The sequence below is a fragment of the Botryllus schlosseri genome, chromosome 16 (genome assembly GCF_051294905.1).
Source record: "Botryllus schlosseri isolate E-star chromosome 16, Bs_hap1, whole genome shotgun sequence".
Classification (NCBI taxonomy): Eukaryota; Metazoa; Chordata; class Ascidiacea; order Stolidobranchia; family Styelidae; genus Botryllus; species Botryllus schlosseri.
This window is the reverse complement of record NC_137251.1, coordinates 15,709,029-15,729,392: the sequence shown is the minus strand read 5'-3', so window position 1 is coordinate 15,729,392 and position 20,364 is coordinate 15,709,029. Positions and strand designations below refer to the sequence as shown.

Sequence of the window (20,364 nt, the reverse complement as noted above, 5' to 3'; positions counted from 1 at the left end):
AAACTTGGAAATTGAATTTTATTAGGAACTCAAAAGCAGTACAACAAAAATTAAGTTTAGCTGATCAGTTCCTGTCTAATCAGGGCTAATTCTCGTGAGCATGACAAATGTTTAGGCACCTATCTTTTCTTGTCTAGCACTATACAATTCCGCTGTAGCATTTTCAGAAAAACCAGACTTGGTTGCAAATGCAATTAGAGCATCGAAACATTTCACAAAATTAGGTTACTGGCACTTCGCTCTAATTCGGGGAGCCAACCTTTTCGGCCCACGGGCCACATGAGATTTACGGACCACTGCGTGGGGCACTTGATGTTGATGACCTTTTAGGAGCTAACCGGATTAGGTAACAGCGAAAACAAGACTTGTACAACTACGCGTCAAAATCGATAACAAATATGTCATGAAAACTCCGTGTGCAATGATGTCTTAGCCGAGCGATGCGCGACATTTTTTCATAGGTAATGAACAGAGGTGGTCAGTAACGAAGTACTTCTACTTTTTCGAAGTACGCAAGTAGTTTTCCTCTACTTCTGGTACTTACTCAAGTAGATCTGATTTTTGCTACTTCTACTTCTACTTCATAATATTTTGTGATCTACTTACTTACTTTTCGCTATTTTCAGTTTGTCAAGTAGAAGTAGTTCAATCTTTCAATCAGGAAGATAGCCTGAGGAATTTCGGGGCTGATTTCACGGAGTAGCAACATTTAATTTCCATAAAAGTTGAGTAAAGCCCAGAATTTTCGTCGCGCTTCGCGCGCAGTGGATACGGCGTTACCAGTATAATTTCACTATAGTATCGATGAATATAATTTAGGTAGCGGATTGGCGTGATTCCGTTCACACAGGGATATCTAGAACTAGATATCCCTGAGTTCACACCACATCGTCGCCCTTCGCCCATATGAAATAATTCACCGCAGTATATATGTCTCATCATAACGTTTGAAACTGACGTTTCGCAATCTAGCATTTACTTGTCATATCGTAATCTAGCATGTCCAATTGTCCATGGCGCTTCCTAACTTGGAAAAGTGGACTCTGACATTTTTTGTTAGTTTTAGAGCTGTTTCAGCATACCGCCTTTGAAACTTTCTGGAATTAAGGCATGAAAAACGTGTTCCACTTTTCAATTCCCAGTATCATATACTTTGAGTTATATTTTTATTAACGTTTACTAATCGCACAAAGTGTTTACACCGTATCCGATACAACTTCTCCGTATTGCTCTTCGACTAAACTACGGACCTTATAATATGGGGGATGGCGCCATACCATGTTATTTTCTAAAACGTGCTGTTCGAGAAAACAGGATAAGTATCGCATTTCCATATCACTCCTATCATTTTCATCCCATGATGTGGACGAATGCTTATGCTATCGTAAATTGGATACCTGCTGGTATGCATCAATGTGAATCAAGCTCGTCAACTTTCGCATAGCTCAATTTGCACATTTATACAATCCATGTGAACAAATTAGGATCGTTTTCACAACTACTTACTTACTTGAGTACTTTTAAAGTCAGTCAATTCTACTTCAAGTAGTTTTAGGTTGCTTATGGAAGAAGTACTTCTACTCGTACTTGAGTATATTTTTTCGTCGCTACTTCTACTTCTACTTGAGTAGCTTTCTTGACTACTTTGACCACCTCTGGTAATGAATGAATTCGGTCAATAATAATATTACTTGCATATATTACGGGCAGCTTCTGTATACTGTCGGGCCCACTTGGCAAGGACAGGATTATTCGGCACATGGATATGTCAATATCGAAGATTTCAGTAAACATGCGTCTATTCAGTGCAAAGGTTTCATCGCCGACGATCTTTCTGTGAGTGGAGACGCGAAGTCACGCGTTGGACGACACGACATGTTCGCTCTTACTTGCGAATGCAGTTCAAGTCAATTATTTAAATAGGGAGTATTTTTAATTTGCTGGATGGTGCACCTACACTGAAAGCAAGAATTCGTGTGACAATGAATCACGTGAGGCGCCAAGAAAAATATCAAGTCGAATTAATCTACCACAAAATACAAAAATGTGGCTGGGCCTTGGCTATGCAAATTCGTCGGAACTGATATTTTAGTCATTAGCATCCCAAATGTCGCGGTCAGGCTAATAAAACTTTGGTTGGTCTTGTAAGCTCACAATAAATTACCTGGGTAGTCTATTATTCTGATATTATAACTAGTTTCGAGAATTACCTCGTGAGCCACTCAAAACCTTCTCGCGGGCCACTAGTTGGCTGCCCCTGGTTTAATTATACAAATAGATTTTTCCAGCTGTGTTGTCCAAGTCTTTCCTACCCGCGTGCAGTACGCAGCGCGCCTTGAAAATAGTAGGCCTACCTTTGCTCCATTATGTAATCTTGCGGCGAGTACGATGCGCAACGCCGTAAGGATAAATCCGAGTGTTCGAGGGGCTATTATTTCATTAGGCAGAGATCAATAGGTATTTGTGCTAGTCACTTCGTTCTGTCTTTCACAACGGCGATTTGGTCGCACACTTTTCAGTCGGCTTGGATCAGGGTACGTGCGCAATCGAGTTACCTATCAAAAATAGCTTTGAAGGGTTGACCTGGCGTAGGTATTGTCTCCTTCCGAAACAGCAAGTCATCGTCCAAATTTGAAGAACCGCCTGATTAATCAATTAACCTGGTACTTGAATGAGCGTTTGCGCAATGCGCATTTAATCAGTCTGATGTCAGACGCACGCACAGATGATGCTGGAAACGGGTAAGGGTTTGCTACAGGTTCTTTTGTCAGGTCCTATCTAATCTTAGGCATATATCAATGAACCACTACTTTTTTGTCTGTCCGTTGGTTACCGAGCTCAGGTCGAGAATATATACGACTTTTGCCCGCGTCGTAGCCTACGCCTGTCATTGGGTAGCGACTTGATATGGTACGTGTGACTGTGAAGGCAGGGATATCTATATATCCCTGCTTTGAAGGTTGAAATATTTTTCCGAGTACAAGGGTTCGAAATTAGCTCGCACTGCGCGAAAATCGTGACACCCAATGCTTACACGTAAGGTGCGAGATAACACAAGATGATATCATGCACATTTAGCGATGAATTCATAGTAATCAATTTTCTCATGCTTCCCAGACATAAATTTCGACAGATCAAATAGCCTATATAGTATATAGCAATACTGCGCCCCGACTCTGGTTATAACGATCCTACCATGCCCAAGCCTACCCATTGTGTATACAGTATACACCGAAGCAGAAACTATAGCGATATCGAGGTACCTCGGGCAATAAACCTTGATGATTGCTTATTGTTGGCGTAAAATCATAGATTGAGTCAAACTAACACTTTTATCAGGTTGCTATTGCTTTTGTAATGCTGCAGTCGGAGATAGCTGATCTTAGGACACGGGGCGTCTTCGGACGTTCATAAATCGTCATCATGGACTCCAACGAAATTTCCGGTATGTAGAAATTCATAGCAATGCCAGACATAGTCGGGGGCAGTAACCACTGTAATTTTAGGAGATGTTTGTTTCATTGTAATTTTAATACAGTCCTTTTATCTAGGGACAGGCTATCATACGCCCTCTTTTAAGAGGATTTGTCCTCTTTTTTGACTTTTTTGAAAGTGTCCTCGGAGGACGCCCAAATGGCCTCTTTTTTTGAAAATTTGGGTTAATTATATGTCCAAATTCAATTGAGACATACGAAATTAGTTCTGTAACGTCCCAGCGGGTATTTCGGGAGTTGAGCCGGAAAGTTGACCTTTTTCTTCGTGTTTTTAGTAGACCAACGGATAATTCAGTAAACGTGTATATTTCTATAGCCGAGGCGGGGAAATGACATTTTCTAAGTCAGCCAAATACAAACTCGGAATAAATTTACCAATTTTTCCGGATTTTACTCCGGTATTGCGGTCTGAAAATTTTGAAAAGTGTCTTTTGTTCAGATTCCTAAAATATGGTAACCCTATTTTATCGCGATCACAAAATATATCGCTTCGAAGTTTGGAGCATTAGCAGCACCAAGAGTCGTAGTGTTGCTCTTACCGTTGTTTATGGTATTCATGGTGTTTGTCGACTGCTATGGTCATTTACACCAGGGCAATTTTCTTCATTTTTTTCCGTAGCTGCCGAGTGCCGACTTGTAGCACGGCCCACTTCTAGACTTTTTTAAGACACCGCTTACACGGATGAGATGGCGAGTAGCAGCCTATAGATCAGGGGTCACCAACACGCGGCCCGCGAGGTTATATTTTGCGGCCCGCGACTTGATTTGAAATTTCGGAAGAAAGCTATAAGAAAACAATTTTGAAATGCTGAAATTGACTACAGTTTCAACACACTGTTGTTGTTGTTTCAAAATACGGCTATTCTCCGGTGCCCAACATGATTATTCGTCACTAGCTTTGGCTTTGGCGATGTCAACAGCATTCCATCGAGGTAGAATAACCAAATGATATGAATGAGCTGGGCCTATTGCCTTGACGTGCAATGGCCCAGACACTGTCAAGACCGAAACGTTTGGAAAACGGCATAGAGCAGTGGTTCTCAAACTGAGGGGCGCGCCCCTCTTGAGCGGGTGTGACAGCATCTGAAGGTGGTGCGGAGCTGTGGTCAACTGAAAATTTTTTTTCGCGCTTCGCGCGATTTACATCAAATTCAAATTTTGTGTACAGTCCGAAATTCATATAATAGAATTCTCTCATCCATTAACAATCATAACCTTCCATGCCATCAAACTATCCGTTGAGATTGCTAGCATTCTGGTTGCATCTTGTGATATAACGGTAAGGGGGCAGCGAGATTTCTCAGTATCATAAAGGGGGCGCGTATAAAAAAGTTCAAGAATTACTGGCTTAGGGCTTCCCCGCAAGGTCAAGCTTAACGTGGAGATGGTCTTTCAGCTAGTAACGCTCTAGCTAGCTCCAATATCGATTCCTTGGTCGCTGAAAAGCGTTTTCAGGTATCGTGCACAGCTCAGAGCTCAAAATAAAATGAACTTGATGATAATGATTTTTGTTGTATTTGTATTCCTTTAATAAAATATTACTTCTTTTGTGGTCACTATGCCCATTGTCTATGTTAGGTAGCACGGCGTTGTACTGACGTTAAGTTTTAAAACGTTGTTGCGTAGTTTATATCGATATTGAATACTTGCGGCCCGCGGCCGCTACGAAATTTGAAAAGTGGCCCGCGACCCATTTTGAGTTGGCGACCCCTGCTATAGATAAACCTCCAACAATTGGGTGGGAATACTCGAGTCGACCTTGGTCGGACTCGTACCCGCAACCCATTGGTGTTACAGTTGTGGTGATACAATAATGTAATGATACGATAAGTCCGAATAATGTCGATACTTATCTGTCGAACAGCATGGTGCGTGCGTAGTCGTAAAATTTTTATAAAGTTATTATTTTTTCAAACGTATATAATGGTCCTGCCCTGTCTTGAAAATCGTAAGTTATAGAAGGTCGTTAATTGATTACTTCTATTTGAGTAGTGATTATAGTCACTACTTTGATACTAATTATGACCTAGAGCGACGAATTCGCTGACATGGGTTGCTCAACATGCCCTGCATGGACGCTGGTATCGCCTTCCCAGTCGTTACCACAACAATCAGATTTGTTGTGGATTGGAAACGTCTGTCCGCTGCACTTCAGCGCTATGTTGACAGTGGAGCACAAAGCCCGGAAATTTTTGAAGGTCTTTGATAATTGAATGTCGTGATACGGCTAGCATCCTGGATAAATAGTTGGCGAAGCGTCGAGTGGGGGGTTGGCAGGTCAAGCAAACACGTGAAATAACCGATGATCTGCATGTTTTGTCATCAAATCTTTACCACGCAGTTTCCCCGTCGAGATGTGCGAGAAACATGAGCAGAAATATCATCATCGGAATAGCCACTTCGTTCTTTCTGGGTATAATTGTGTTCGTCGTTGTTTTCGTTCAGGTAAGGAGAATTTAGATGCATTTTACAGAAAGATCCTCTTCCGCGCTACGTGCGTTTAGCTATATCTGTCCGGTCACAACCGGGTGATTGATCGTTGCGATTTCCAATTCACACTTTTCCACATCGCTTGTTATAAATTATATCACCCCGTGATTTTGGGCGTGAGGAAAATGAAAACGAAATTGATGGAGGCCTATATGACATAACAATTTCCAAGTCATTCCGTGATGTTTTCATTCCGTCAACTCAGCAACGAAATCTGGCTTCGACCTCTTCTCTGAATTCAAATGTTGACGCGACGTCTTCCACCACTGCCTCGATCAATTCAGGGATTTCAACTGTGAAACCATCAACAGAAGGATGGACCAAACCGAATTCCGGTAATCCACTGAACAAATTGTTGTAGTCGTAGTTATATAGTTAGAGTTGTTTTTCGCTGCATGGACTGATGTTGTTCGTGCATAGGTGATCAAAATGCCTTTGGATATATGCCAATCAATAAATCAATCAGTCAGGTTTATTATTATTTTCATCGTGTCAAAACATTACAAGACTGTGATACAATGAAAAGATAGGAAGGTGTCGAAACAAACTGCAGTAGCCTTTAAGATCAAACGCCCACCTTAGCCTAGGCGAAGTAAAGAAGAGGCATGCACTTACACATTGCACACTGAATGAAAAGTAATGCAGAGAATATAAGACGCAAGCGAAAAAATGAGGTGGCGGAGGGCGAGGTCGATGTTAGGTCGTGGTCCGGTAATCCTGAAGGCTGGCTAGTATTCATTTAGAAGAAATTGCTTGTATTTCGACTTGAATGCGGACATATGCTCGACTACTGTCGGATAGCCGGCGAGATGCTGTTCCACAATTGCCTTACCGGGTCCTGCAAGTTTTATAGTCCCGCTATTATTTCAACTACTACTATCAGTATATATTCATCATATACTCGAAATGGATTTCAACAGAACGTAATGTTGTTTGCAATTATCGCCGATAATTTTCGAAAGAAGGTTCGGGTAATTCGTCTTTGATATTCGGCAAAATCTTCGCGGTTTGTGAATTCTGGTGGTACATCGCAGACCCAACAATCCAGCACGAATCGGCATCAACACAATGCATTACAATTGGCGGTTCTTTTTATTTTCATCAGTTCGAGACACACAGTTGAGCAGATAGGAGATGTAGAAAAGACCGGGAGTGGCCGTGGTAAATTAATCTAACATCCACATTCCCTATGACTTGTATATCTAGTATTAATGTCTGACGTAACAGCCATGTTATCTATGTTGTTCGACGCTTTCTCGTTCTTTCATCCACTTCCTTTGTATGAGTTTTGGGTATTTCTCTGGGCTTTTTGCAAATACACAGCACAAACAGAGGATTAATCCGCGTAATTCTTCACTGCAGGCTTGCGAACGGAAGCATCCATGACCCTATCCGACAGCAGCCTCGCTCCAGAAATCAAGTCATCCACCGGCATAGTTTCGTACCCCACAAAGGAAGGACTCATTTCGCCGAAAGAAGTCGAGATCATTGGAGTCTCAAATGACATCTCTGCCGCAAACGTAATCGAAATTAATCCGTCGACAAAAACGTTCACAAGTTCCGACGATTTCATATCTTCCAACGCAGTGACTGACAAACCAATTAGCAAGCCCGGGAAATGGACAACGATGCTGTCGGCTGAAGCTTCCGAAAATCTTACTCGTGGAAGTCACAGCACAGCTGCATCGGAGATTGAAAATGATACGACCTCGCCGGATAGTACGTCATCGATTTTTGATACAACGAATATACACGCCGCTGAGAATTCACGAATGGTGGACGAAATTGGCATTTCTTCAAATTATGGATCTCAAAACACGATGACTATTGATCTCAGCACATCGCCACCTCAAACCACTCGAGATATCAGTGTTATATCCTCTACAGTCGGGCAGCCGAATTTCGACGCATCTATAATAACGGCTGGCGTGTACGCACCGACAGACTCATCAGATGATAGATTCGCTTCCAGTGCAACTATCCAGAATATCGAGAATGCACAAACACCTTCTTTCGATACCTCAACCAATACTGATGGTTCTACAGTTTTAAATAAGGAATCTGTCGGAGATTTCAGTTCGGAATCTCTTTCGACGGCCGACTTACTGGTGAGCACGATACCGCTCGCCACTGCAGCGCAAATGTCTTACCGATCTGACATTGGAAGTCAAAATATTGATATTATTGTGACTGAGGAAAATTCAATATCACCCACAGCGACGATCGTGGATAATACCGAAAAAACTAGCGGTGCAGCAGAAGATGGGGTGACGGAAATGACTATGCCAGGGTTTAATACGGCAGGGGACTCCATAGCTATAGCAGATGCAACAATATCTACTTCCTCAATTGAAGGAGAATATGCATCGATGTATAATTACATACAACCAGTTTCCGATAAATATCTGAAATATCCGACCTCGATTCCGTTACCGGTAAGAAGCGTTGTTGTACCTCAAAATGGATACACGCCAAGTTCGACTTTGTTGAATATCATCAGTCGGCATGCACCATCACCCACTCTCCGTACCGATACGAAATATCGAACAGGAATCGATGATGGTTTAGTAACGGAGAGCGATTTGGAAACTCAGACAGAGTGGATCTCATCTACCGAAGCATTCCGGGACGAACTACATACTGAAGATTCAGTCGCTCTGAAGCACACGTCAAAGTCCCAAATTATAAGTCTGTCGCCTGGTAGTACTACTTCATCAGAAGGAGATAGCGAAAAAGACGTGTTGAAAAATAAAGATATCACCGAGACACCATATTCCACCGCTTATGCCATCAAGTATTCCACAGAAGAAACCTTTGAAGACGCAACATTTCCATCGAACACACCTCAATCTGATGCGTCTGTAAGCTGGTCAAATCGTACAGTAAGAGGCAATGCGGATACCACTGACGAGATGTTGACACCCGATGCTACACCGTCTAGCGTAGAAACAGTCTCAAAGACGGAATCAAATGGGATGACTAAAAACGATGATGTTCAACCATTTGGTACTTCCGCAGAATCAGAACGATCAATTTTGACTACTGAAAAATATGTTCAGAATGAGTCGAAATTAATTGCGATTTACGATACCGATAACACTGTAGCTTCCTACGAATCTACCGCATCTATTCAATTTCTGACTTCCGAGCCATTAGAAACCACAGCCTTGCCGGATACGTTTGGTCCAACCGAACCAGCTCGTTCTGCAGCATTTACTGGCAAATCGGTACCGCTCACGCCAACCCTCCATTCAAACATCAAATTTCGTTCTTCAACTAGTGATAATAAACTTATGACCTTCGATGGGACATCAACAAATCGCCACCCAAACGTAAAAACAACGACTCAGACATCGTCGACTGTCGAATCCACGTTAGATTCTTCAAAAAATCAAATATCATTGGCGGCAAACTCCGATGATACTTCGCGTTTCCAAGCTGCCCTCGTTTCGAATCCAGTGGGTCCCATGCTAGCGACGACAACAAACGATATCACCACGTCGAACGGAAGATCGCAGAGCCCAAGTTACAAATCCAAACCGCAATCAAATTCTCATTTCCAAACTTCATCTTCATCATTGCGAATGCCAATTTCATTTGCGAACGTATCTACATCGGTCATTAATACCGGTTCTCCATCAACGCTATCCCAAAAACCTTCAGCGTCCACCCCTCGTAATTTAGAGAGTCAGGTAACACCAAAAGCACGAATCACAGATCCGTCTGCTGTAGAGGATATGTCTCAACAAGAGGTGAATCGCCCAAAAACGTCAACACTGAAAACACCAGGTTCCACCCAGCAGATGCTCGGATCTTGGCCATTGATCCACACTTCATCATTGGTAGAAATCGACATCAAGACAACAAAACTACCAACACACTCGCCACTGACGTATGATAGTTCGAACCAAGGCCATCGCAGCACTGAGTTATCGCTTGAATATTCGACGGCTAATCTAACTGAACCGTTCCTTTCACGTAGCTTTTCTGATCGAACGTCCAAAACTACTACGATTTTCAATGACGCGCACTCTAAACCATATAAAGTCAATAACAGTATCGCAACACCTTTCAATAACAGTAGCTTTTTCCCGTCCGTAGTTGCTAGTAACAAGCCTGAGGAGGATGACCGTGACAAAGCTCTTGCGCACGAACCGTCTGTGTCGTCACAAAACAATGCGGACATGGCGTCGTCAAATACCGAGGTAACGCGGCGGCGTGAGGCTACCGAGCCTACAAGAATCCTGGTTATAGAAAGTACTTTGTCGACTGATAGCGATGATACATTTTCAAATGTACCTCCGACAACTACAACAACGAATGTGCTATATGATCTGTCTGTCGCTAGACTATCTGGTGAAACTGAAACGACATCTTACGAATCGGGTTTTAACAGTGGCGTGTCAACTGATGAGTCGCCACAGATTGAATTTACAACTGAGCTCAATACTGACATAGAATGGTCAGGTACGCATTCCACAACCGTCGACTCTTCTTATATAACACAAACTGTCCGGCCTCCATTGATAAACGAAACACCACCCGAACTTTTTTCAAATATCCACTCTTCTCCTAATTCTTTTGCGGATTCCGGTAAAAGTCTCGCGCCGACCGCAAATTTAGAGTCCACCCACAGGCCGCGGGTGCGTGACAGAACACCCGGAATAACTGAGCCAGATCCAACCGCTGAAATTGAGGCTGCGAACGCTATTCGTGAAACCGAACCAACACACTGCAATCTCACCGCCGAGCCCAGTTTTGTAACAGTCGGATCAGAACCAACACCGGTGGCATCTAAAATTGAGCCCTCGCTAACGACGCGGGAAACTGAGCCAACCACAGGACTAGCGTTTCATAGAACCGAATTGGTAATGTTGAAAACTGATCCACCGGAGTCCGAGCCAACGCCTGAACCACCTAAATATAAATCCACGCCAGGACTACCACTGAATATTCAACCGACACATGCCATGCCCAAAACCGAACCAACTCCTGTTTGGCCTAGTAACACCGCAAAATCGGGTGGGTCTCCTAAAGCTGAGCCCACGCCACGACTACCCGTGTCGGTACCACCTACCGTATCAACCGGAATGGACCTGGAATATCCGAAAACGGAGCCTAAAGATGACCGAACACCCGAACCACACAAAGGCATTTCTACAACCAAAACAACGTCAACATTAACCCCAACGATTCGACTTACGCCTGTAGTGCTTAAAACTGTGTCAAACCTTGCTTCATCCTATATTGAAACCTCAAGCGAGACACCTGAAGTTTTGTCAACTCTCAAACCTTATAAAGTCACACCCACTTCTGTGTTGCCTATTGCGACAACATCATCAGGGCCGTTTCCCAATCTTGAGCCCACGGCAGCACTACCTGTGCCGGTTCCGCCGCCTTCAACACTTGCAAAGGGGCCTGAATCCTCGGAATTGGAGCCTGTACCAACACTAGCGAAAGCACAGCCAACCTCCGGACGAACAGAAGCCGAGCGTGCGCTTGGGTCTTTCGATATTGATTCGGGTCGCAATGGATATATTGATGCGGAACCAAGTAGCGAGTCCCACGGTCTCTTTTCAGAGAGAGGATCACTAGCGTCGACCAGAGCGGTGACGACACTTCCACAGCAGCGTTGCAAAGGTAAGATATGAAATTGCGCGTTGATATTGGATATTTATCGCTCATCAATATTTTTACGGGTTTTCAAAGACCATGATATATTATAAACGGGTTAGAAATTGGTCTATTACCGATATGACCGTGTGCAAAGATTTGAGTACTAGAATCGAAATCGGTATAGCAGTAATTGTAATAATTCTAGTCGAGTAGTGTGAGAGGATTTTAAATTGATTTTAATTATTCGAAGTTAGCCATGCACCAAGGGCAGCAAACTATAGCTTCTAATTTCTATACTTCTTTTCCATCTCGATAGGTTGGATCACAGCAAGAAAACGTGTAGTACTAAGTTGCGTACGTTGGTGAAGTCTTGATTAGCCCTCAACAATGTGACAAAGTTAATTGGAATAGGCATGGTCGACGAAATTATCTTAAATGGGATGTAGATCTGACATCATTTTCATTAAACCATGTAAGGTACATACGGTATTTGAACTTTTAACATCATCAATACTATTATGTCAGAATGGGTGATATTATACTCGACTGGGCTCGACGCCTAAATAGTACTCGATTTGGTATCGAATCACTCAGATTTTTCCAGCCATAACTATATCGTCGGTAAATCTAAGTAATTCTGGGAACTGCTCTCCCACTGGTATATACCCTCGACTTATCTATTCAAGGATAGTTAACTGTGCCTTCACAGTATCCCTGTTCTTTTACTGTGTTAGGTCTCTGTCACGTCCGCCGCGATAGTTCCTGTAACATCCTCTTCACCGCTTTACGATTAGAAAGAAAATCAGCGTTGAAACTATGTCGAGATCTAGGAGGCCGATTGGCGAGTATCCAAGACAGGGATCATCTTGGGAAAGTATCTGGTTACGTTCGCAACTGCAGAATGCGTGAATCGGCTCGAATAACGTTGAGACTGGGAATGATTTACAATGCCACGGTATGTAATTTGTGTTCCAGCGTTGGATTTAAGACGTGAATAACCTTATTAGCTGACTGTCACTGTGGGAACAGTTCTTCACGAGGTATAAGAGGGTAAATAATCAAGAAATATGGGAGGGGATAAGTAACGAAGTATACCTCTACATTTTCGGAGTACTTCGGTACGTTTTACTTCAAGTGATCATGCTTATGCTACTCCTACTATACAGTTTTTTTTCAGGTAACACTATTTACTTTTTAAACTTCGGATTTTGTTTATATAGTAGGAAGTACTCTGGGGATGTGGTCACAAGGAGAAACTTACCGGTATCAGGGCAAATGAAGATATTTAGGTAAAGCGCACCCATTTCCAGGGTCAATTGTCATTTTCTCCGATCAACCGCTAAAAGTATGGTTCCCTCAACCAAATCTACTTTTTGAACTACTAATTTGAGTGCTTTTCAGATCTTGATTTTCTGAAACCACTTGAAGTAGTTTCGGCATGTTCTGGAAATATCTACTTAAAAATCCTTGTTATATGGCGGTTATGGACAGGGTCAAATTGGTTGTTACTATTGCTCGGAGGCTGGTAATTCAATTATTGATTGATTGATTATTATCGATTGATTGATATTGGTAAATCAAAGCAACTATTTCAGTTATTATTGGCATGCAGAAATCTCTCTCTCTCTCTCTCTCTCTCTCTCTCTAATTCAACGCATGAGCGATCTCGTTCTTGTTGTTGTCATTGTGTGACGTGCGTGCATGTATGTATTAGCACCCACGTATTATGATTTGTTGGAGTGATAGGGATTAGGCTAGTCAATGCAACTGTTCTTTTGTCTTTCTGTTTGATCATTTATTACGGTATCTAACCCATGAATAAATGCAAAGTTGCACAGTCGTAGATACGTCTTGACATTTTCCCACTATATATGATATATTTCAGACGGACAACGTTGTGTCGGCAGATGGCAGACTGCTCGAGCGTGAAAAATTTTCGTGGTCACTTGACGCGCCGCGACAGAACTGTGCAAACTGCACCGAAGTCTTGTTGCAGGTGGAAGCTGACGGTGGCATGTTCTTCATCAACAGTGATAGTTCGGATGAAGAGCTAGCGAACATATGCGAGGTCCGACACATCGATATTTGATGGCACTTGCTGTTGGCAATGCAATGGTCATTCTTAACCAGGTCTGTTCCTGGGATTAGGACCTGTGAATTGAGGTGGTCAGTAAGGAGAAGGGCTACTATTCCGGAGTACTTGAGAGTATGTTTGCCCACCTGCACTAATACTTACTCTGGTGGTTACAAATCACTACCTTTACTTTTACTTCACGTTATCAGGTTGTTCGGCAAACGAGCCCTGGAATACGCACTTTTACTTACTTGTAAATAGCAACTTCTACGAGTACGTCATTAATACTTGAGTATCAACGATGACTACTTTGACCACATCTGCTTATTCCAGCTGTTGTACAGAAATTGATCCGTCACAAGTGTCTGTAGTTGCCTTCGATTTGTTTTCGAATTTATGAACAATCCTACCTTTCGTGCTGTTTTCTTATGATATTCATTATTCCTGTTATATGTGATTTTTTTTAACTTTGCGGAAATAAATCGCGACGTAATGCAGTCGTCTTGTTTGATTGTGGTGTAGAAAAGATTGAGATATTTCACTTGAGACATTTCCGGTGTGAAAAACCTCGAATTGGTGGTTGAATCTGAAATTGGAATTCCAGAGGCCGCGCTTTGTGTCGGACACGGTCGAAAAACTACATACATTGTCGGTCGCTTTAACAATATTCGAGCATCATAATCGGTGTTTCCCCGTGACCAAAAGGTCGGGGATTTCCCGGCGAATTTTGGGGAATCCCCTCGCAAAATTGTCGAACTTGTGGTCTTTTTTTACTGTAATACACGAAAAAAACGAGGGGAATGACCTAAATTCGCCGGGAAATCCCCGGACTTTTCGGTCATGGGGAAACACCAATTATGATACTGGAATATCGCTAAAGCGAGAGGCACCCGTTAAAGCGACCAACATTGTTGTAGTTACTCAAGCATGACTGACCAGACCACAGACGACTGTTCCGAAACCTTCTCCACCACGCCAAGAATGGTTTGCCGACACGCACATGTGGTCAGTTTGCAGTTTGTTTTTTAGGCAAATCCAGGCCTAGCGTTGGGCATCGCTAATTCTACTTGCGTGTGAGTATAAAATTCTGTTACTCTATTCAAGTTCCAATGGTGTCTCCATGTTATTCAACTAAGGCACGGAACTATCGAAACACGCCTACCTCTACCGCCCCTGAACTTATGTCGCCCCGCCTACACAAACTACAACAACGTCTCATAATGCTCTCTCCATGCCAGCCACTATAAGCTGTAACCATGCTTCTTATATATGGACAGAGTTCTACCTCCAGCAATAGTACAGCAGTCCAGCACCTAAGTCGATATCTATAAGCTGCTACTTGTCAGGTCCTGAATTCCACTACTCGCCCACACCCAGATCTCGAACACACGATACGATATAGTTAAATCGAGAAGCGTTGTAATAACAAAACCAACATTTCGTAATAAGAATAAGGATAAGCACCGTCGTAAGACGCTGAAGACGGGAGACCAATAAACGCGATTCGAGAAAGAAATGACATAAATAAATCGATCAGACGCCAGCACACGGTGTAACAGATGCCAGAAAGACAGGCCGCGACACGATTGAACCAAAACGCGTAACTAATAAGATGGTTTTGCCTCAACTTTTAACGGAGCTTTAAACCGCCGTTAACACCCCAACACGTTAAGAGCCTATGTCGCCAGCGAACATGGATGCTCTATCACGGAGTGAGTTGTGAGAATACCAGAAATGCACACGATTCACTTTACCATCGCAACAAGACAAATATCACAATAATATTAATCTGGATTTAGAATAATCACGGGGAAAAATGCTGATCAACAATAGATTCAAGCCATTGAACATGAACATGTAATCCTGATTTATACACAAAATAATTAGGCGATTCTACAGTCTCACGAAAATGTAGCACTCCATTCAGAAAATACAGTGAAACCACCAATCATCGTCTCGTGAGGCACTTGTGAGCAGCAGTATGTTTTTACTATGAAAGTGATGTTTTCTGATGAAAACTTGACTCGAAAAAGTGGCTTGAAGCTACCCAATCAAGGCTGCAAGCAGTTGATGACGTACCGTAAATACATAATATATATTGGATCGTGACTGAAAATGGATGAGAGGTGGAATCTAAGGAGCTTTTTCAACTATCTTCCGATGATTATTCCGCCCCAATCAGAGGCTACGTCGCCCTAACAAGCTCAATCAGCCAGGGACGCTCCTTCGTGATCGACCCGCCGTCGGCACCGTCGCGTCCTTTGAAGATTACTCGCAGTTTTCCGGGCGCGCCCGGGATCACTCACACCATGTGCACTTGGGCGGGCCTGATTTTCAGCATAGTCTTGTCACTGTCCAGAATCAGGTCGTAGACTTGGTCGAGCGTGAGCCCCGACACGGCCGTGCCGTTGACTTCGGTGATCTCGTCGCCCGTACGCATCAGTCCCGCAAACATCTTGTCCGGGTAGCTGTCGCTGAGGCGGGAAATGTACACGCCTGAGAACACAAAGAGTATTCGCTGTTAAAGGCGCGTCTATACAGAGCTGGTCAAAGTAGTCTGAATTGAGACACGGTAGCCAAGCGGAGTTAAGTACTTCAAAAATAGAAAAATGCATTATCACTGTCAACTCAACAATTCAAATGTGTAGATGTTTCGAAAGATAATCAGTTCAGGAGCTGTTTCGTTCGGTTCTCATGACAATTCACCACTTTCAAAAGTGATGCAGACACGCCCAAAAAACACCTTCTAAGTCAGTAGGTTTTCTTCAAAAACTATGAAGTGGAAGTAGCCTAGAAGCATATTCGCTTTTAATACTTTCCAATAGCAGAAAGTATCGGATCGCGGTAATAGATCGCATCAAAGCGGCTCACACTGTAATCGGATCGATTCACGTTTGCAGCACTGCTTTGATCTACTCTACACAGTAGTCTGTTGTAATGAGCGGGATTGATTAGGGAGGATTGTAGTTTTCTTCGTGAGAAAAGCGAAACGCGCGATTAGATTAGCGATAGCTCGTATTTATTTCGGTGTGAATCGAAAGTAAAGGTTGTTAAATTGTCACCAGGGGCGAGAAAATACTCCCGATGGGGATACCCGCGGCAAATGTACAGTGCACACATGAAGCTGCAAGTCTGGTAGGGCAAACCCCGTACACTATGTCGTAGCAAACTTACTTCCAGAATCTCCTTCTTCCTTCTTCCGGGCGATATAAAATCCGAAAGGGCCCGACGATGGCTTCACCATTTCGACAAGCAGCGTTCCTTCGGCCGGATTCATTTGCAGGACTCTTCCGATCGGCCTGGAGAAATATATGACGTATTTAAGCAATGATGTTATTAACCCACGTGGAACCTATATGTCAGCGAGTGGACGAGTACAGTCAATGATACACCGTCACTTTGGGCGGATACTTTTACTCCAGCCCATACGGCGACACTGCAATCAGAGATGCACACATCGCAAAGTTATATTTTCTAAATCACGATAAAAACTGGGATTACCGACTCGCAAAAGCTTGGAAAGGAATAAAATTCCGAATTATTCAATTCTCACACGCATGAGAATGGCAGATGCCTAGTGTACACTAAGTTGGACCCGTTCCTCACTATGCTGTATAATTTTCAGGAACAGCCCCAAAATAGATTAGAATTAAAATTAGAGCACAAATTAGATCAGAATTATAGTTTAGAGTGAAATTTCGCTCTAGTTAGGGTAATTGGGCAATTGAGATGATTTAGTTATACACGTCTGTTGCCATATGGCGATACTCCAACGAAGTCTCCACAGTGAGATAGAATATACCGCATATTTCAATTTGCAAGTTCGAGAAAACTTAAAATTAACATCCATCTATCGGACGCAATCATCATTACCTGAAGAAAGACGGATTTCCCACGTCCTCCAGCTTCCGCCTGCTAGTGTTAGAAAGTACCGCTGATACTGGACGGCGCGGATATCTGCAGAAAGCAAGACGCGCGATTTAGTAACGCCCCGAATTCACCACAAAACCAAACTCTCTCACTTTTTGGTTTCCGGGGCGTTCTCCGGATTTCTGGCGTAACTCTGCGGGTCCGCGATCGTGTACCGGTTCCTGTCGTCTGCGCGCGCGCGCGACTTCCGCTTGCGCATGCGCACTGAAGAAATGAGGTTCGAAATGGAAGGTGCCTTGCGCAGTGGCTCGTGGTCTGCGTCGCTCCTGCGGTTGTCTTGAAGGGTCGCGCTGCGTTCGCGCGCTTCGATCACTTGAGTACCGTTCTCGTTTAGGTAATGGTGACTCATCGATCTGTGTGATACAAAACACAAAATCTGAAATTGCGATTTTATTGAATGTGGGCGGTGCGCGCATAAGGCGGGCGTTTTATTAGACTGGTCGAATAGTCAATCAACAATCGATTGTTGGCCGGTAACGTAATCTCGACAGACAGTAGTAAAACGGGGCAATAAACCTTCAGAAGAAATTGAGCAACAGACAGACACTCACCTCTGTTTTTCTTCCTCATTCAGCTTCTCCATACTCATGGCTTTGCGGATGTTCTGAAAGCTGAAGGCACTTTGAATTCTTCTGCGAAGCGACGGCTTGCGATGCCGGGCTTGGTTCGATGCTTCTCCACTAAAAGCAGGATCGAGTTTACTGATTGCACTCTACTGGTTCAAAGACAACGATTAACAGCAGCCTTTCTTAATCGGTGGGCAATAGAATCAGTCCGTGCCTCCGTGGGCCATGGGGCTATTTGGAAAATCATGAAGTTGGTGAAAATTACGTTTTGTTCGTATTTGAATCACTCTTCGAGGTACAGAACATCAACATACAATTGAACTATGTATCCATATTGCTATAATCCCGGATATTTTCGGCTGACACTCTTCACTGGGGGTAACCGTCAGCGACTGGCAGCGATTTCAAAAGAACTTTGCATATATGATATTCATATTGCCAAATTCATTTTCATTCAAGCTTGTCGGTCGTCTCTCCGCATGACCCGAATACAAATATAGAGATTATTTGTGTCATTGTGACGCAACCTTCACCATTAAACAGGTTGGTGAATTGGATAAGACAACCAGACGATAAGTCACACAATAACAATGAAGGGTCAACCCATATTGTACCCCAACGTACAATACTGAGCTAGTATATAGGACTGGATGATATTGCACTGCGTCAAAGGGTGAGAGATCTGTTGTGAAATCAACACGGCACGCGTGTAATCGTGCATTACCGTAATCTCGTGATCGATTCGACAACATCTGTTTCAGAAAAGTAAACAGGTTGGATTATGACATATGTTAATAAGGCGCCTACAATAAAACCGATTACGCGTAAGCGACGGTTGCGGCGCTGACCGATTCATCGAGCAAATAATAAGCGCATCCTTCAGTAAAAGATAAAGTTAATTTCACGCGTAAAATCGAGCAAGTAGCCAAAACAAATACCGATTTTATTAAATTACAAGTAGAAGTATCGATTTCCGTTACATGGCACGACTACTTAATTAGAAGCAGAACGTGTAGATTCGAATGGTACAAATAAATTCATAAAGTTGGTTTGTTCGAAACGTCGTATACTTTGGTAGCCCATGAGAGGTGGCTATTTTCGAAATTTCTGGGATGCGTCTTAACGATACTACAAATAAGCGCGATTTTCGAAATAACATCCAGTTACCGCGATACAGGGTCTATTTCAGCCAGTCGTTGTGACAATTGCGCTCATAAACGTGTGGTTGGAAACATACCAGCACGGATTTCTGCTTTACAAAATATAAAGTCCAAAAGGCAAGAAGTTTTGCTTAAAACTGTACAAGTGGAGGTAATAAAAAACGGTACCACGTGAGTGCAATTATAAGCACCTCGGCCGCCTTTGATCACTACACCACGTTAAAAAATCAACCCAAAACAAAGAACACAAGTACGAAACTCACCCTATAGACCACGTCGACCCAGTGAAAACCGAAGAAGCCTGAGAGTAGCGAGTCCCGCTGCTACTAGACGATGCTTCCGAAGGCTGCCTATGTAATCCGTTTTCCTTATCACCGCTTGCCGTGTCCGTGGATTCAACCACACTCATTCGCTTATCCTCTTTTACATCCGTAACCGGACTCTGGGGATGCTCTATCGAGTCCCGTTCTTCCTGTATTATATCGTTCACGAAACCGAACTCCTTCGTGCTGACAGGCAAGTGCCGCACGGAACCGCCGATAATGTCCGTGTTTCTGCCCATGGGCGCGTGCTTATACGCGTTAAAGATCTCTTCCCGTTTCGAGTGTAAAATATCTTCGGCTGTTATTGTCCGGTACCCCGTGCCGTCGTAATACGTGGATATGTCTTGCGTAGATACGAAGTGCGATACTAGGTTTGAGCTAGGCGGTGGGCGGGCGTGGTCGTCTTCTTCTAGTATGTAGGTTTCGCTGGATTCCGCGTAGGAATGGCGCTGTTTCGGCCAGCGCATTTTGGCCCGCATCGCGAATGCTCGGCTTCTTTCGCTAGCCAGTGCCTTTTTCTTGGAAACTAAATAAAATCGAAGATGCTTAAATCACGCGTTCAAGAACATAGTCCGTGAACGGACATTATGAGCATGTGGTAAACTTAGGGTTACGGTTCAGTTAGGCCAAGATTTAGGATTAGGGTAAAGATTAATTCTGGAGTTGGGTTAGGGCAGTGGCTGTCAGCCTTTACTAAACTAAGAACCACTG

General features: G+C 43.3%; 2 protein-coding genes and 1 long non-coding RNA gene across 6 annotated transcripts in view; 2 read left to right on the top strand and 1 right to left on the bottom strand.

Annotated features, from left to right (window-relative positions):
• Nucleotides 1-20,364, top strand: part of LOC145458412 (uncharacterized) — a 222,961-nt gene that overhangs the window by 32,013 nt on the left and 170,584 nt on the right. The window lies entirely within an intron of this gene.
• LOC145458972 (uncharacterized) lies at nucleotides 90-14,171 on the top strand. 2 transcript variants are annotated; one of them, XM_080337486.1, is made up of 7 exons: nucleotides 90-2,741; nucleotides 3,340-3,445; nucleotides 5,836-5,939; nucleotides 6,190-6,319; nucleotides 7,347-11,624; nucleotides 12,395-12,555; nucleotides 13,486-14,171. In XM_080337486.1, exons 2-7 carry the CDS (start codon nucleotides 3,424-3,426, stop codon nucleotides 13,687-13,689), a joined length of 4,899 nt encoding a protein of 1,632 aa, XP_080193612.1. In that variant the 5' UTR covers nucleotides 90-2,741; nucleotides 3,340-3,423; the 3' UTR covers nucleotides 13,690-14,171. The 2 variants fall into 2 exon arrangements, with proteins under 2 accessions (XP_080193612.1, XP_080193611.1); XM_080337485.1 differs by having other exon boundaries at nucleotides 12,335-12,555.
• LOC145458973 (uncharacterized) overlaps nucleotides 15,077-20,364 on the bottom strand; it is a 57,342-nt gene continuing 52,054 nt past the window's right edge. For both annotated transcript variants that reach the window (XM_080337487.1, XM_080337488.1), the window contains 6 exons: nucleotides 19,594-20,179; nucleotides 18,156-18,284; nucleotides 17,697-17,957; nucleotides 17,548-17,631; nucleotides 16,849-16,973; nucleotides 15,077-16,170 (listed from right to left, as the gene is read on the bottom strand). In XM_080337487.1, the coding sequence (XP_080193613.1) occupies nucleotides 15,977-16,170; nucleotides 16,849-16,973; nucleotides 17,548-17,631; nucleotides 17,697-17,957; nucleotides 18,156-18,284; nucleotides 19,594-20,179 (1,379 nt within the window). In that variant the 3' untranslated portion in view covers nucleotides 15,077-15,976. The remainder of the gene's footprint in view (nucleotides 16,171-16,848; nucleotides 16,974-17,547; nucleotides 17,632-17,696; nucleotides 17,958-18,155; nucleotides 18,285-19,593; nucleotides 20,180-20,364) is intronic.

Coding starts and splice junctions, on each gene's coding strand:
- LOC145458972 (XM_080337485.1), top strand. CDS start 3,424: ATGGACTCCAACGAAATTTCCG. Junction 5,940..6,189: donor TCGTCGTTGTTTTCGTTCAG/GTAAGGAGAATT, acceptor CCGTCAACTCAG/CAACGAAATCTGGCTTCGAC. Junction 12,556..13,485: donor GAATGATTTACAATGCCACG/GTATGTAATTTG, acceptor GATATATTTCAG/ACGGACAACGTTGTGTCGGC.